Source organism: Lonchura striata, chromosome 11, assembly GCF_050655825.1.
Source record: "Lonchura striata isolate lonStrDom1 chromosome 11, ASM5065582v1, whole genome shotgun sequence".
In the NCBI taxonomy this organism is placed as follows: Eukaryota; Metazoa; Chordata; class Aves; order Passeriformes; family Estrildidae; genus Lonchura; species Lonchura striata.
In genome coordinates, this window is record NC_140713.1 from 9,535,210 (window position 1) to 9,549,675 (window position 14,466).

Consider the following 14,466-nt stretch of genomic DNA (forward strand, 5'->3'; position numbering starts at 1 on the left):
TTCTTGCAGATCAGGCCAGTTCTCTGTTACTGAGTTTATTATGTCATACTTGTCAGAAATACTCACTTGTTGAGCAGGCTGTAGATGATTTCTGAATAGGTATGTGATGGCTGCTATCTGAACAGCAAAGAATGGCAGTGCCCAGTTCTCCCTTAAAGGAATGGTGAATTCTACCCTTGTAGTATCTACTCTGTACAAAACAAGAGAGTTTCTCAAATTTAAAATCAAGCAAACACTTGGTGACAGACAGCTTGCAATGACAAACATCTTTGTGCTATTTTAACTCCTTTTTTATAAAAATGGAGGCTCTACAATCCAATTCCTTCAACACACCTGGTCCTGAAAATAAATCACTACAAAGGTTCTGCAAGTTATCCATTGTTTCTGCATCTCAAATGATGTACTTCAGTTTCACTAACTGTAAAAAACATACACTATGGATTACATAGCTTGGGTAATTTAGAAATGACAAATACACCCCAAACTAAAAGCACTCACAAAATACAGCTTGTGGATTTCCACATGAAAAGTCACATTACTTCATTTTTTGCTTTGCAAATGCACATGTAAGAATAAAACAGGACATAATTTTTACTGTGATCCCAATAACTTGAACATGAAGACAGTTTAATTGATTATGAGGTTTTGGTCATTTTTTGAAGTTTTTGAACATATGAAGTATGTTATGGAAAAATTCCCCAAAGGATGGTCATTTGCAAAACCTGATTTAAAAGCTAAAAACAAAGGATTCTCTTTTTCCTGGTGTAGAGGAAATATTTGCTAAAAAGGCAAGTAGGCGACATATCTGAGACATGCCTAGCTGGAGAAAGAACGTGTCTAAATGGAATTATTCAGTAGTCTCAGATGTAATTACTCTGAACAGAAAGGCTTTATCCAAATCCATTCTATGCACTTATTATATTGCATAAAGGAAACAAGCTCTCACTCTTCACCAATTATCAGAAAGATGGACAAATTTGCTCCAGATATTCTGTAAATGGAAGAGATGACCTCATGAAAGAAATGTGTGAAATACTGTACATTGCATGTGGCTTTTAATTACTTTTATATTTGGAGAAAGAAACATCTTGCCTCCATACACCAGTAATTATTCTGTAGTGTCAGTGCTTGCAGAAAAATTCCTTCAGAGCTGTTCATTAACATATCAAACATTTCTGGTAGAACCAAGACTGTACTTTTATTTTCTTGAGCAATTTCCAGGTAACAGCCAATGTCACCAGTCTTAGCTTCATGCCAGCAGCTTAATTCTGGCATAAAGCCACTTCTTAGGTTTCTATCTCCAAACTGGTAATTCTCCAAGTGATAAAGCACTAGAACAGTTCAATTACCATGTTTTTTCCCTGAGGCTTAGAGCAGGAAGTGGCTACAGGAATAAGGGGAGAGAGAAGCTGAACTTCAGATGAGCTGAGGTTGTGGAAGGAACCCCTGGAGGCAGGTGTGGGCCAGTGAGGAGACACCTGAAGGGCTTCCATGCAGGTGTTTTAACACCTGAGAGATCCTAGGCTGGATAAGACATGGTACATCACCTGGAGCTCCAGACACATCTGAAAGATGTAGTCCATTTTCAGAGACTACTTTAAGACAAAATTTTCTACTCAAACTTCCAGCATCTTTAAAAACCCAGTCTGATACACCAGCTCATTTCTGATTATTTTCTAATTATTTTTTGTTATTTAAATATGCTTTCCATTTTCTGTCCAATTGGAAAGAGGCCTTATAGTTTCATGTTTTGTCCAATTAATCATGCAGTTAAAGCTTTAATGCCTTACCTTTGAAACTAGGTAAAATTTTAGAAAGATTAAATGTTTCATCTGACTTACCTGTTTGTAATATACCAGCAAGCTGTCAACAACCCTGAAAGCCATGTTCCACTAAGAAGCCAGCTTGTTACATACAGAGCAATGACATAAACTGCCTGAAGTCCAAACAAAGTGTAGATATAAAAATAAACAGGCTCTAGGTATTGCTGTAAAACACAAGAATACTGATGTTGACATTAAAACACTCACGGGGGGGATTATACTTAGTATGAATTAGGTTTTGCTTTTACAAATTAAAAAGGTATCAGGAATATTTCTAATTAGAAAATATCTACAAAGGAGAGCTATGATGCACTGCGCAATCTTCATAATGCACTTACAATCTAAAGCCATAAATAAATGCCTACCTGAATTGGAAGAATCCTATACAGAATGCTGAGAAACACCTCCTGGTAAACATTCATTCTTTCAAGTATGTTAATTGTCCTCACAGATTCAGTTTTATTGTCATATACTAAACCATGTAAACCTTAATGATAAAGAGAAATTGAAATAGGAGATTGTCATTTTCCCTCTCCATCTTCATTTGAACAGTGAATAACTTTTTCAAAGGTATTTTAGGATTTCTCATCAGACACTGCAAACTTTCAGTCAATGATTCAGAACATATTACCTCTGAATCAACATGACCTTCTGAGGTCTTCAGCTTCCCTGCTTCAAGTGTGACTCACAGTGCTAATTCAAGTACTATATATTTAGTAGTGTATAAAACATTTATTTTTATACTTCCATCCCCAGCATAGAATCTGTGGTACCTTCTGGATCCTGAGAACTGTTATTGGCACTACTTTAATCACAGGTGAAGTTATTATTGAAAAATGTGTAGTATAAGCAAAATTGCTAAGGAGAAACAGTTAAATATCTAGAAAACTTGAGACTGTCAGAGAAAGCCCCATCACTGTATATGACTTCCTTGGAAGCTGCTCCTTGTGTCACTTACTGTCCAGGAATACAGCAAAAAACATTGCCCCTTCCCATGCCTCAAATTAAACAAGAGAAGAATAAAAATGAAAGTAATAAACTGAATAAACCAGCAAGCTGAAACTTGAACAGATATGAAAGTTCTCCCTCAAAGTGACTGCCTTCATCAGCATGTGAAGGTGTGGCACAGAAATCAATGCACCACGGTGAAATTTATTATATCCATAAGTTAGTGGCTCCCTGGCGCAGGAACAGAATAAATCTGTCTCCAGTACAATTGCTACACTATCTTTCATAGTTATGGTATGTCCTGTTCTCAATTATATTTGGAAAAAAAACCCCAATCAAACCTACAAATAGATAGCTGCAAAACTTACTTTACAGTTTACAATACCTTGCTGTATGGAAGCAGCCTGAATCATCTGTTTGTAGTAGGAATAATAAAGTCCACACTCAGTTCTGAATGAAATTTCTCTTTCGACCTCCTGCAAGTGAAGTTCAACAGTAAATTCACTTTCCATTTGCTTTTCAGCATCATCCAAAGCTGCCTTCAACTCCAATTGCTGCTGCACCAGGGAAACTGACCTCCGGAGAGCCTCCAGGCCTTGGGTTTCACATTCTAAGCAATTTACTTCAAATAAAGGTAAACATACATGGACAACTTAGGGTGAGAGGCAGACAGCTGGGGTGTAGATGACTCTTTTAACTGGGGAAATGTACAAGCTTTTTGTGATTCTGATATGCTGCCTGGAAATATTTTAGGCCTTTCACTACTTTTTTGCAATTTGACAAGCTTAGATTAGCACAGTGGCCCACAGCTGGGCTGTAAAGCTGCATATCCCTGCTTTGTGGATTTAACCTTTTCTCCCAGATGTAGTTATCCCTTTGTGTTCCATGGCTTTGCCAGCCCAAGGCTCAATTAATTCAGTGTGGGGGCTGCACCATGGTGCCAGGGATTTTTCAGCTGGCAGGGCATGCTGCTGCCCACTTGTTCAACACTGCTTTTTGCAGGAAGGCAGCTGGCATTGCTCTCATTCTTAAATTACAGGTGAAAGGAAAAGGGACTCTCTACTTGGCTTTAGGGCGCGGTGAACTAATTTCTAATTTAAAATATTCAAATTATTTAAACTAGATACACTTCAAACCAGTTACATTTCAAGCTATGCCTTTTTCTTGGCTGATAGTGCAGCTGATGGGGTCTAGTAAGATCTGAAAGCTCTTTGCTTTGGAATGCACTTAATTTTGTTACCTCATTAGTTGTGAAGATCCACGGCTTTGGACAACCACATTAAAACAAAGATGGCACAAACAACCAATCTGATGAGAACTAACAATTGTCTTATACAGAATTATTCTATTATTAGTGATCTTTTTCGTAATTTGTATAATAACATCCCAGCAAATGTATCTCCTAAGCAGTAAGTTAGAAAAGGTCTCTATCCCCTTAGAAAAAGTTCATACCGAGGTTTGAAAATCCAGTGAAATCCCTATATGTGGTATATGCAAGTCACTAAAAAATTTGTGTGATTTATAAAAATAACCTTATGAATTCATCTTTCTGTACAAAAGAATGTTACTGAAATAGCAGAGTATTACTTTTTCAGAGACTTGTATGAATGCCATTCTTGTTATGCAACCTTGCACAGAACCCCAAGACTTTCAACTTTCTCATACAGTCCCAACATCTATGCTGGAGCAGAATCAATTCTATTTCAGAGCTAACATAAAGCTTGACAAAAAAAATAATGTTCTTCTTTCCTCTGTTGCCCAGTAGAGGTTCTTATCTCAAATCATGTGTTTTATTGGAGTCAATTGTTGACAAACCAATATTAGTTCCGGTCTGAGAAGCCAATAGATAAAACCACAAGTGATTCGATCTAAATTCAGAATTAAACTCTCACAGCTGCCCTGTGACATATAAATCATTGTCATACCAAAAGCCACACACTTAGCAAATTGAGAGTGCTGGATTTTAAACAAGCTCTAGTTTCAAATTCATCACTGCTGGAAAGTTTTCTGATACCAAAAAGTGGCTGACTCTTAAATGCTCATAAAGAAAAAAACAAAAGAGAATGCTAACATTTGGAATTTATTAGGGGGGAAAGAGAAGACACAGAGGGGGATCTAATTAGCAAAAATGCATTCAAACATGATTAATTTGTAATCCTGGCACCAGCTGTATTCAACCAAATGCTATACTTTATGAGACAAACACTAGTGCGTTTTACATCTGTTTCATGCTAAGATAACATCTGTTTTATTCACTGAAAATACTTTTCCAGTTCTACAGCAATTTATACTTTTCCTAGCATTCCATGTCAATAAAAACATACAGACTTATGGGTAAATATTGTGAGAGCACATGCTTATCTGTCTGTATATTTCCTTTGTGAGGTTCTAACAAAGAAGTTATCATTGTTCCAAGGGAAAAATAAAGAACACATTCCTCTGGGACACACAGAGAGCTGCTTATTATTTCAATTTATGCAATTGTATCCTAATAATATTAAGCTTTCATGACCAAATACAAAGGACTTTCTCTCAAGGGCAGTGCAAAATTTTGGAGCTTATGATTCCTCAAACTCCTTAAACAAGTCCTTCAGAATGCTGAGCAAGCAGCCAAAGTATGAGTTGAGTTTTTCTATAAATAATGAGCATAAATAAAGCTCCAATTACTTTTCTTTTTTTGAGATAGCTAAAACAAAATTTGCGTAATTGAAACTATTTATTACTTTTCAATTTAAGACCAGGAAGATTTGAAAATTTTCTCAACACACAGCTGCTGTCAATGGTCCCAGTTGAGAACAAGCCTTCAGCAAATATATTTAATCCTTTGAAAGCTTTCCTGGCCGTTTAACCTCAAGCCCATCTGTTTGAGGGCATGTTCCAGATCAGATGTGATCCAGAGTAAAAGTACCCCTAACACCTCGACAGGCACTTCTGGGCTAAAGAACTGCCAAAGTCCTGCATGCCCTCCTTCCCTTCATGGTGAGCAATCACTTTGTGCAGTTCTCATTACTTCTTTCCTGCTTTTCTTCATAGAGTCATTTTGTTTGGGGCTGGAAGGGACCTGAAAGCCCATCCAGTGCCACCCCCTGCACTATCCCAGGCTGCTCCAAGCCCCAGTGTCCAACCTGGACATTTCCAGGGACCCAGGGGCAGCCACAGCTTCTCTGGGTTTGCATTCAAAATGTAAAAAGGGAAAATATGAGCACTTCACAGACTAAATTCTAGTATTCCTATCCTGAAAGACTTACAATTTTGCATTTTCATCCCTAACTTCCCGCAAGCAGCAATTTTATTCAAAGGAAAAATCAATAACAGTATCTAAATGCTTACTCAGAAGGCATGAAGAAGAAATGAATGCTCTGAAGTTTATCTGTTTTTCTTACAGTATTAATTTGCTCTGTGGCCTTGGCTTATTCCTGTTCAAAGTGTCTTCAGAATTTGCATTTGGACAAGCAATGGCTGACAGGAGAGGTGGCCCCCCATACTGTTATTTGCATAGTAGATTTTGTTCCCAAAAGATGATATACTGGAGGGGCAGCCACTAAACTGCTACTGAAAATCACTTAAAATAGACAAGCCATTTCAGATGCGTTATGCCAGAACATTTACAGAAAACTGAGAAAGATTTTTGGATAAGAAATCTGTTTTGATTTCCACTATCACAAACAGAAATGTTTGTTGGTTTAATGTATATGAGAAGGGACTCAAATTTTTTTCTTCAAAATTAGTTGATCAATTTAAGTGATTATAACCTGTGAACCCTGCTGGAAGGGGACACAAACACAGCTCCTGACTAGGTGTCATGATATGCTGAATCTTTTCTGGTTTGGTTTTTTTGGTCATTCTTTCAGGGAGTCTTGAAATAAAAAAATAAAAGGAGCAATTGTGTACTTCCTTCATTGCATAAACCGCTCTTCAAGCTGTGCTTTTTCAGTTTTTGTGGTAAGAAAACAATTGTACATCTTTCTCCTGTGACCATGGCTAATGGATAATAGCAGGCACATTTACCAGCAAACAAGAACAAGACTCACACACAGAGCAGCAGCTGAAATCAATGCACTGTTGAAAGCCATATTCAAAATACAGCAAAACAGTTTAACAACGACCAGACAGTTTTTCTACTTGGGTGAACCATTGCTGGAAGACACCCAAAACTGAACTGGCTTTCGATGAATTGCAATTGAAATTACAGAAAGGCAATCACTGCAAGTGTGTGTGCAAGTCCTGACTCCCAATTATTTAGGAGTTAGGAATCATGACTTTGCATAATAAACTCTTTTTACTTCAAATTTTTAGGGTTGAGTACAACTGTCTACTTTTTAAATACACAGTTGTGGTGTTCATGTATCAGTAGGGTCTTCAGAAACAAAATTCCACCTTTTGCACCTAAAAGGTGCAGATACAAACATCTGCCTGGTGCAAAAGTGTCAGAAAAACACTGCAGACCTTCCTCAAATAGAAAAGTACCTTCATATAAAAGAAAATAAAACAAAACAGGTCTCCCACTACATCTCTGTATTAATTAAGTTACTACACAAATCATTCTGGGCATGAATTCTTATCTGACTAATTGTAGCTTATTGGATGAAAGGAACAAAGTTAAGGGGAATAATACACTGTTATATAATTTTTGTATCAGATTTCAGCAACATAAATCCTCAAATTTTCCCCATTTACAGCCAATTTAGGGTGATTGAAGTCAGGAGTTTAAAATACATGGAAATAGAACTGATTTAGATTTTTTATTTTATATATTGCAGAGCAGTGGTGATATTCAACTGTATTTCACAGGCATGGGGGTTAATAAAACATTGGATGTGCATTTGGAATGTATCCATTTATTCTAGGTTATGTTTAATGAAAATATAATGAAATGAGACTACCTCTGCATTTCACTAAGCAAGGCATGCAATAATTGTGGGGCAAGGATTAGACTACAGTTCTCCCTTCCCAGAATCTGGGCAGGGGTATGAACTAAAATAGAACTTACACTTTTCAAACTTTTGCAAAGTTCAGTTAATACCTGCAAAAATACATGCTTTGGCTAAACTATAAAGTGTTAGAGAAGAAAGCACCTTGTCCACTTATTTTCTATGTGATTTTTGAGGGTCTGATCATTCTTAATATATAGAATGTGCTGTAATGACAAGATTAGCCAGTTGAGAAGTGCTGGAAACCATGTGCATACCCCTGCAGAGACCACAGGCACAGACACAGCTGTGGATTTACAGATATAGGGATGAGCCTTCCTGCCTCAGCTTTGCAGGAAATTTCAGACTCTTCATATGCACTCTTCCCTGCTACTCCTAAAGCAGTATTTTGTTTAAAATGTGCACTGTGTAGTCTGCACATGCATGCTCTGGTGGAGATCACATCCCTCTGAAGAAGAGACAGTGAGACCAGAGAGTGTCTGCAGCTCTTCCTCCTTTACCCTGCTGCTAAATGAACTTACTGCTTTTTAGAATCTTTCCTTGAAATTGGCTGAAATTGCTCTTGTTGCAGTGTTACCAGCTATCCATCACCTCCATGGGATGAAATAACACCTACATAGATAATAGAATCCAGAGTACAAAAAACGAGAGGGGTTTATTTCAGTTTTGATATCTAGTGGCATTCTAGTGTACTTCAAATGAAAACAGTAATTATCAAATAAAACAACTGTTTCACCTATTGAGGGGACAACTTAATTACAACTACAGAACTGCTTATTTCAGTCAGTTCTGTGCTCCTCTGGGTCAGTTGACAGAATAAAAATGATGTATCCATTATGTTCATACATTGCCACAAGCCCATGCCTGCTTGTACTTGGAAATACACAACACCTTGAATTTATTCACTGCTTGCTTTTGGAAACAAAAGGCAAACCCAAGGTGCACCTTCAATAAATTGAGTACAATCTTTCTATATAATCAATGGAAGATAAGTGTGGGCACAACACAATATTACATGTATAATACAACAGCAACTGTTGCAGGAAATGCAAATTATTTGTATTAGGGGAATACAAATATTTCTGGGCCACAAAAAGTGTGTAGCATAGAAAAGACATATTGCAAGGCAACTATTCCAGTTAAATATATGTAATCTTCCAACAAAACAATACAGAGATCTAAGAGAATGGATCTTAGGCATTTGAAAGGGAAATGACTCACCTGTTCTTTTCTCTGGTTAAATTTAACTGCAGGTACAGCTGCATTATTTTCTCTGCAGTGATTCTATGATAAAACTAGTCAGTCCTGGATCTTGGGAATAGTTGGGTTGACATTAGTGAATGGCAGAAACGTGTTTTGATGTTTGCACATTAAGGATGACATTATATAACAATAATTTTGAATACCAAGAGACTGTCCCTAAACTATATTACAAAATAATATTACAACGGTGGAAATACAATTCAGGAACTGTGTGCCAGGATTTTGCAAATTTTTTCTTTTAACTGTCGGTTTTTATTTTAATTTTAGATTGCTTTCGATAAAATTAAGATGATTATAGAAAAACATACAGTAAAATGTTGAAATTCTACTGTAGATAAAGATCAATTTTTGGAAGAACCATAGCTACAAATCAGAAAGAAGCTCTCTAGAAATATTTTTAGAGAAAAAATTGGGGACAGGTATTTATAGAACTGATGAAGTACAGTGGGAAGGGAAGCACAGCAGCACAGCTTTTTTTAAATTGAATTTTTAAAAATTAAATATTCTTGTATTGTGCAGCTTGCAAGACAAATTAAAAAAAGAAATTTCAACTAATGCTCATATTAACACTCCACAAAACCACTGATGAAACTAGGAAAATTATTATTACCTTGATATTGGAAAACCACAGGTCATTTTCATGCAGTGTAGCCACATAAACAGAAGTAAGAAGTCCAAGAGAGATGGCAACAATTCCACCAACAGTTATTGAGAGTATGTTCCACACCTTTCCACCTGGAGGATCTTGAAAGCAAAATATTTCAGTCTGTAACTGTGAAACATATTGTTAAAACTACAGGGATTTTGGAAAGCCATTTATCCATTGCCTATGGTAATACAGTTTACATTCTGCAGGTAACAGAACACCTGGTTTTAACACATATTTTGTTATTATTTTCTCAAATAGGAAAATCAGAGTATTTTAATTACATACAAAGGGAAATAAAGTGTGCTTTAGTTGGTATACTTTAAATTTAAGAACACGATGATCCTACACAATTTAGCTCAATGCCATAACTAATTTTTAAATCTGAACTGAAATATCTTCCAGAACTTTTGAAATTCAAGCAATACAGCATGACTGATGACAAAGCAAGAAATTCACAAGAAAGGTCTAAAAATAGCCGCCTTTGGGGGGGTGGGGGGTTGCTCAGTTTTTGTAAAAAACAACAGTGAAGGTTCAGTAGCCTCACTAAATAGCCACACAGAGACTGAAGAGCAGCCAAAGCAGCCTTTGATGGTGGGGTCATGCTCTGAATTACAGATGAGCTCCTCTGTCCTCTGACACAGGAGTAAGGGCAGGGATGGGATGATGGCAAAGAAAGGATGTGTCTGACCTCCAGCCTCACTGTGCACTTCCATTCCTGGGGTATGGTCAATGTTGATGTCAGGTTCAATATGGATTATTGATCTGGAAATGTGTCTTTGAAATGGCTGTTTTATACTGCGTGTGACATCTGCTGAAGGGTTCCAGCTCTGCAATTCCATGGAACTGAGGGCTGGGCTGCAGGACAACTATGACCACTTGCCCTTTTTATATATGTGTTTGTGCAGAAACATCAATCCATTCACATTCCCAAATTCAGAGAAATATTTAGTATTTAAATCAAAATATCCCTTAAAATAAGTTAATCTAAAAATCTCCCAAAAACCAAGGAACTTTGTCAGCTCTAAAGCTTTCATTCCATATATAAAAATGTCAGATTTTCATTATGTAAACAGATCCTGGAATTAAGACACTTAATGACTGTCTTTAAAATTTACCCAACTGGTATGCTATAAATTAAAAAGCAGAAGTTTGCAAATAAATTCAGATTTTAAATGCAACCTGCCTATTTTTACGTACATTCCATCAGTTATCTTCAAATCCTTTTATGTTACCAATGATTTGGACAGGGATTCTTCGAAGAACAATGGCTACATACAAGCTGATAGTGTGTCACCAATAATAAATTTGAAAAAACTGTTCTCACCAATTTAAATTAAGATTTTAAAACAGAGATAAGATTGACATGCAGCAATCTGCATGAGACCCTCTGTCTCATCCAATTAATTTTGGTGACATTTGAGTATGGAAATGCATTTGGCACACGCCTAGCTCTAAACTGTGCTTAGGACAGATCAAAACCAAAATGCTAATAAAAAGCCATAATGTCACTTTGGTTTTCGTTACCCACCAGGCAGAATTTTCCCATCAGGCTTCACATTTGTCTCCTCTGAAGGCTGATCTTCAGCTGCTTCTGTGCCTTTTCCAACCCTTCTCTGTCTTATGGTTGTCATGATGTCAGTCACTTTAATTCATTATTCTTCAGCCTGACTCCTAAATGGACACACACAAGCAATGCATCTTCCTACCCAAGCAGTCACTTGATACTGCATGAAATATGTGAAAATAAAACCACATCTTACTGACATCAAAGACTTTGATTTCTAGAACTCTACTGTACATAAAGTCTATCTTATCAAAATGCAAGGTTTTTCTTTATATCTCACTCAGCAAATTATGGAAAACATTATCTTAGAATTATAAAGACTAATGTTTGCTATTTTACATACTCTTGAACAGGTTTTCAGAAAGATTCGTTATTTTGACTGCCCTCAGTTTTCCAGCCCTTAATTCAAAACGTACACCAGGCTCCCTTTTAAAAAAGTCTAATGCCATTAAAGAAAAAATCGTTTTTTCAGCCAATCTTAATTGGGTGCCTAAAACATGAAGCCAGTCATTTAAACCCTAACTTTCGGGAAACACCAAAAAAGGGGATCAAAATGTGCAGAAATGATGCCGGAGAACACTCGGGTTATAAAAAACCGGAGGCAGCACTAACAGCGGTCGATGCTGGGCAGCCCCTGCCCTGCGCGCGGCCGGCGCTCCGCGCTCGGGGCCGCTGCCACCCCTGGGCGCCGCCCATCCCTGCCCGGGGCGCCGCCCGCTCCGGCCCGGGGCGACAGCCGCTCCCGCCGCTCCCGGCGCTCCCGGGGACGCGGCCTCAGCCGCGCAACTTCGCGCGAAGCTCCCGCAGCGGGCCAGCCTCGCCTCCTCCCCGCGCACCGGCAACACGCGTCCTGCGAGAGCGGCTTTGCACGCACCTGACAATTCACTAGCAAAGGCAAGACGCTCACCCCCGCCCCGCCGGCCGTGCCAGCGCTCCTCGCAGCCGCTGCCCCGGCCCCGCCGCCGCGGGGAGCCGGGCCCGGGGCCGGGCAGGGCGGGCCCGCCGCCCCCGCGGCCCGCGCGGCCCCAGCGCCCCGCCGCGCCCCGCCCGCGCCCCGCTACCTGCGGCCGCGGCTGCTGCGGAACCGCCCGGGCCGAGCGGGCACGGCGGGCGAGCGACGGGAAACGGGGAAGGGAAAGGGGAAGGGGCGGGCGCGGCGCTCGGCCCTGCCGGGCGGAGACCGAGCGCCGGGGCGGGCACAGCCGCCCGTCACAGGCCCGGCCCCCCCCGGCTGCCTCCCGGTTTGAACGGGCCGCGGCGGGCGAGCGGCGGAAATCCGGCACGGGCGGCACAGCCGGCACAGGCGGCATAACCCCGGCACAGGCGGCACAACCCCGGCACAGGCGGCATAACCCCGGCACAACCCCGGCACAGCCCCGGCACGGCCCCGGCACAGGCGGCACAACCCCGGCACGGCCCCGGCACAGCCCCGGCCCGGCCCCGGCACAGCCCCGGCCCCGCCCCGGCCCCGCTCCGCGCCGCCCCAGGGGCTGAGGCGCTGCGGACCCTCCCCACGAGGGTCCCGCCTCGGAGGCTGCTTTACTGCCCTGGAACTCGTTTGTAGTGTTCTTTTAAATGTATTCCTCACCACTCCTCTGCCCCCGGCATAGTACCGTATATGTGTGACTTTAAAATTGAAATTAGGGCTGCGTGTTCTGTTCAACGCGTTATAGGCTCCACTGTATTTCTTGCTTAACTGCACCATAAACGTTTAAAGGGGGAAAAGACCTTTTGTAGCTGGAAGATGAAGGCAATGCCAGACTTTGTTCTTCTTAATGGGTACGACCTACCCCTGCAGTAAGTCTTGATTTTAAGTTTTACTTGCGCTGTCTTTAGTAATTGTAGAAGAAGCCATGCCCCATGAAGCTGTAACCAACAAACCGACTCCAGGTCCCATCACGGAATGCTGATTTCCCAGTACTCCATACAAATTCTGTGGAATTGTCGGGGAGAGAGTTCACTTCTTCAGGACAATATTTAGTTGATTTTCCATCACACTTTTATAGCACAGCGGTACTTTTTTTTTTTTTTTTTTTCCTCTCTCATTGCACAACCTTGGTTCATTGAAAAACTTAGTCCATTAAATTCATAGAAGGTATGCTCAGAGACAGCAAGAAAATGACGTAGCAATCATCCTGATCATTCTGAAGTTTGAAGCCATTGACACTAGAAATCAGGAAATTTTTCAGTATCTGCTCTTCATGCTTATTTTGTTTTGTAAGTATTTTTTAGAACCAACAGAATTGTCTCACTTCCTCTGATCAAGTTCTCCAAATATTTAAACATTTCTACTGTAAGTCAATTTATGGCCATGCTACTTTTGGTTTTGGGTTTGGTTTTTCTGAGCAATAAGGCAGGTCATACATTTGTGGGGAATGCTCAAAATAAGAATGAAAACTACATAAATATGTGCCTTACCATGGGCAATAGATTTACCTTCTTTTTGTCACTGCCGCATCCTAGATGTCATGGGCTTGTTGAAATGAACACGTTGCATATGTACAATAAATTTTACAGTGTAGATAAACACCTTGAGTGCATGCAGGTTTTTGTGTAAAGCAGATAACGTATTTACATTTCTAAGAAAGGGGATGCTGTGGAAGATATTTCCTGGAATAACAGTTCTACTTCTCCACTACTTGTAAAGAGGCCAATGCAAAGTAAATTTTACAACAAGCAGTTACAGAAATGGTTTAGAAAGCATAATCAGTGAAGAGCTTAAGGAATCCCTGATAAGGGAGGAGTTATCTTAATTCTCCTGTGTTTTATGACCCCGTGCATGGATGTAATGGATTTGTATGTGGTAAGTCACTGTACTCAGCTGAAGTTTTCTATTTTGTGGAGTGATGCACAGGACCAACAGTACAAATCTCACTGACATTTCTGAATACTAACACAATATACACTGCAGAATAGTGTTATTAGAACTAAAAATTTTCTGTAATATAAAAGTGCTACACAGCTTTACACAGTTGTTAATGTATCTAAATGCTCAGCTATCACTTTCTGTCTGAAATACTAATACTTACTGTTCAAGTTTCAAATAGCAGTAGATTAGATACTAGAGGAAATAAAAAATGCATTTTTCCTCATTTCTGTATATTTTAACAAGTAATTTCCTGTTGCAATAAGTGTTTAAGTGCAGCACTAGGAAAAAAAGTTATTATTTAACATATTCTCGCTAAAACAATTGATTATTTCAGCAACATCTGTTGATAAAAATTTAATGTTTCAAGTGTGAGAATACAGAAGAACTAAAGAGCTTCCAGATGGTTGTTAATATCTAAA

At 39.6% G+C, this 14,466-nt stretch overlaps 1 protein-coding gene across 5 annotated transcripts in view; it reads right to left on the reverse strand.

Moving 5' to 3' along the window:
- Nucleotides 1–12,374, reverse strand: part of DPY19L3 (dpy-19 like C-mannosyltransferase 3) — a 34,500-nt gene extending 22,126 nt beyond the window's left edge. For 3 of the 5 annotated variants that reach the window (XR_014957822.1, XR_002466373.3, XM_021540837.3), the window contains exons 1-7: nucleotides 12,053–12,183; nucleotides 11,143–11,285; nucleotides 9,576–9,709; nucleotides 3,157–3,247; nucleotides 2,189–2,310; nucleotides 1,842–1,987; nucleotides 67–190 (exon numbers count right to left, since the gene is read on the reverse strand). Coding sequence is in view for 3 of the 5 variants with exons in the window: in XM_021540837.3 (XP_021396512.2) it covers nucleotides 67–190; nucleotides 1,842–1,987; nucleotides 2,189–2,310; nucleotides 3,157–3,247; nucleotides 9,576–9,709; nucleotides 11,143–11,245 (720 nt within the window). In the remaining 2 variants the exon portion in view is untranslated. Of the gene's footprint in view, nucleotides 1–66; nucleotides 191–1,841; nucleotides 1,988–2,188; nucleotides 2,311–3,156; nucleotides 3,248–9,575; nucleotides 9,710–11,142; nucleotides 11,286–12,052; nucleotides 12,188–12,239 lie in introns of those variants that run through there. The other 2 variants (XM_021540845.2, XM_021540853.3) reach the window with 2 other exon arrangements.
- Between the last annotated feature and the right edge of the window lie 2,092 nt (nucleotides 12,375–14,466).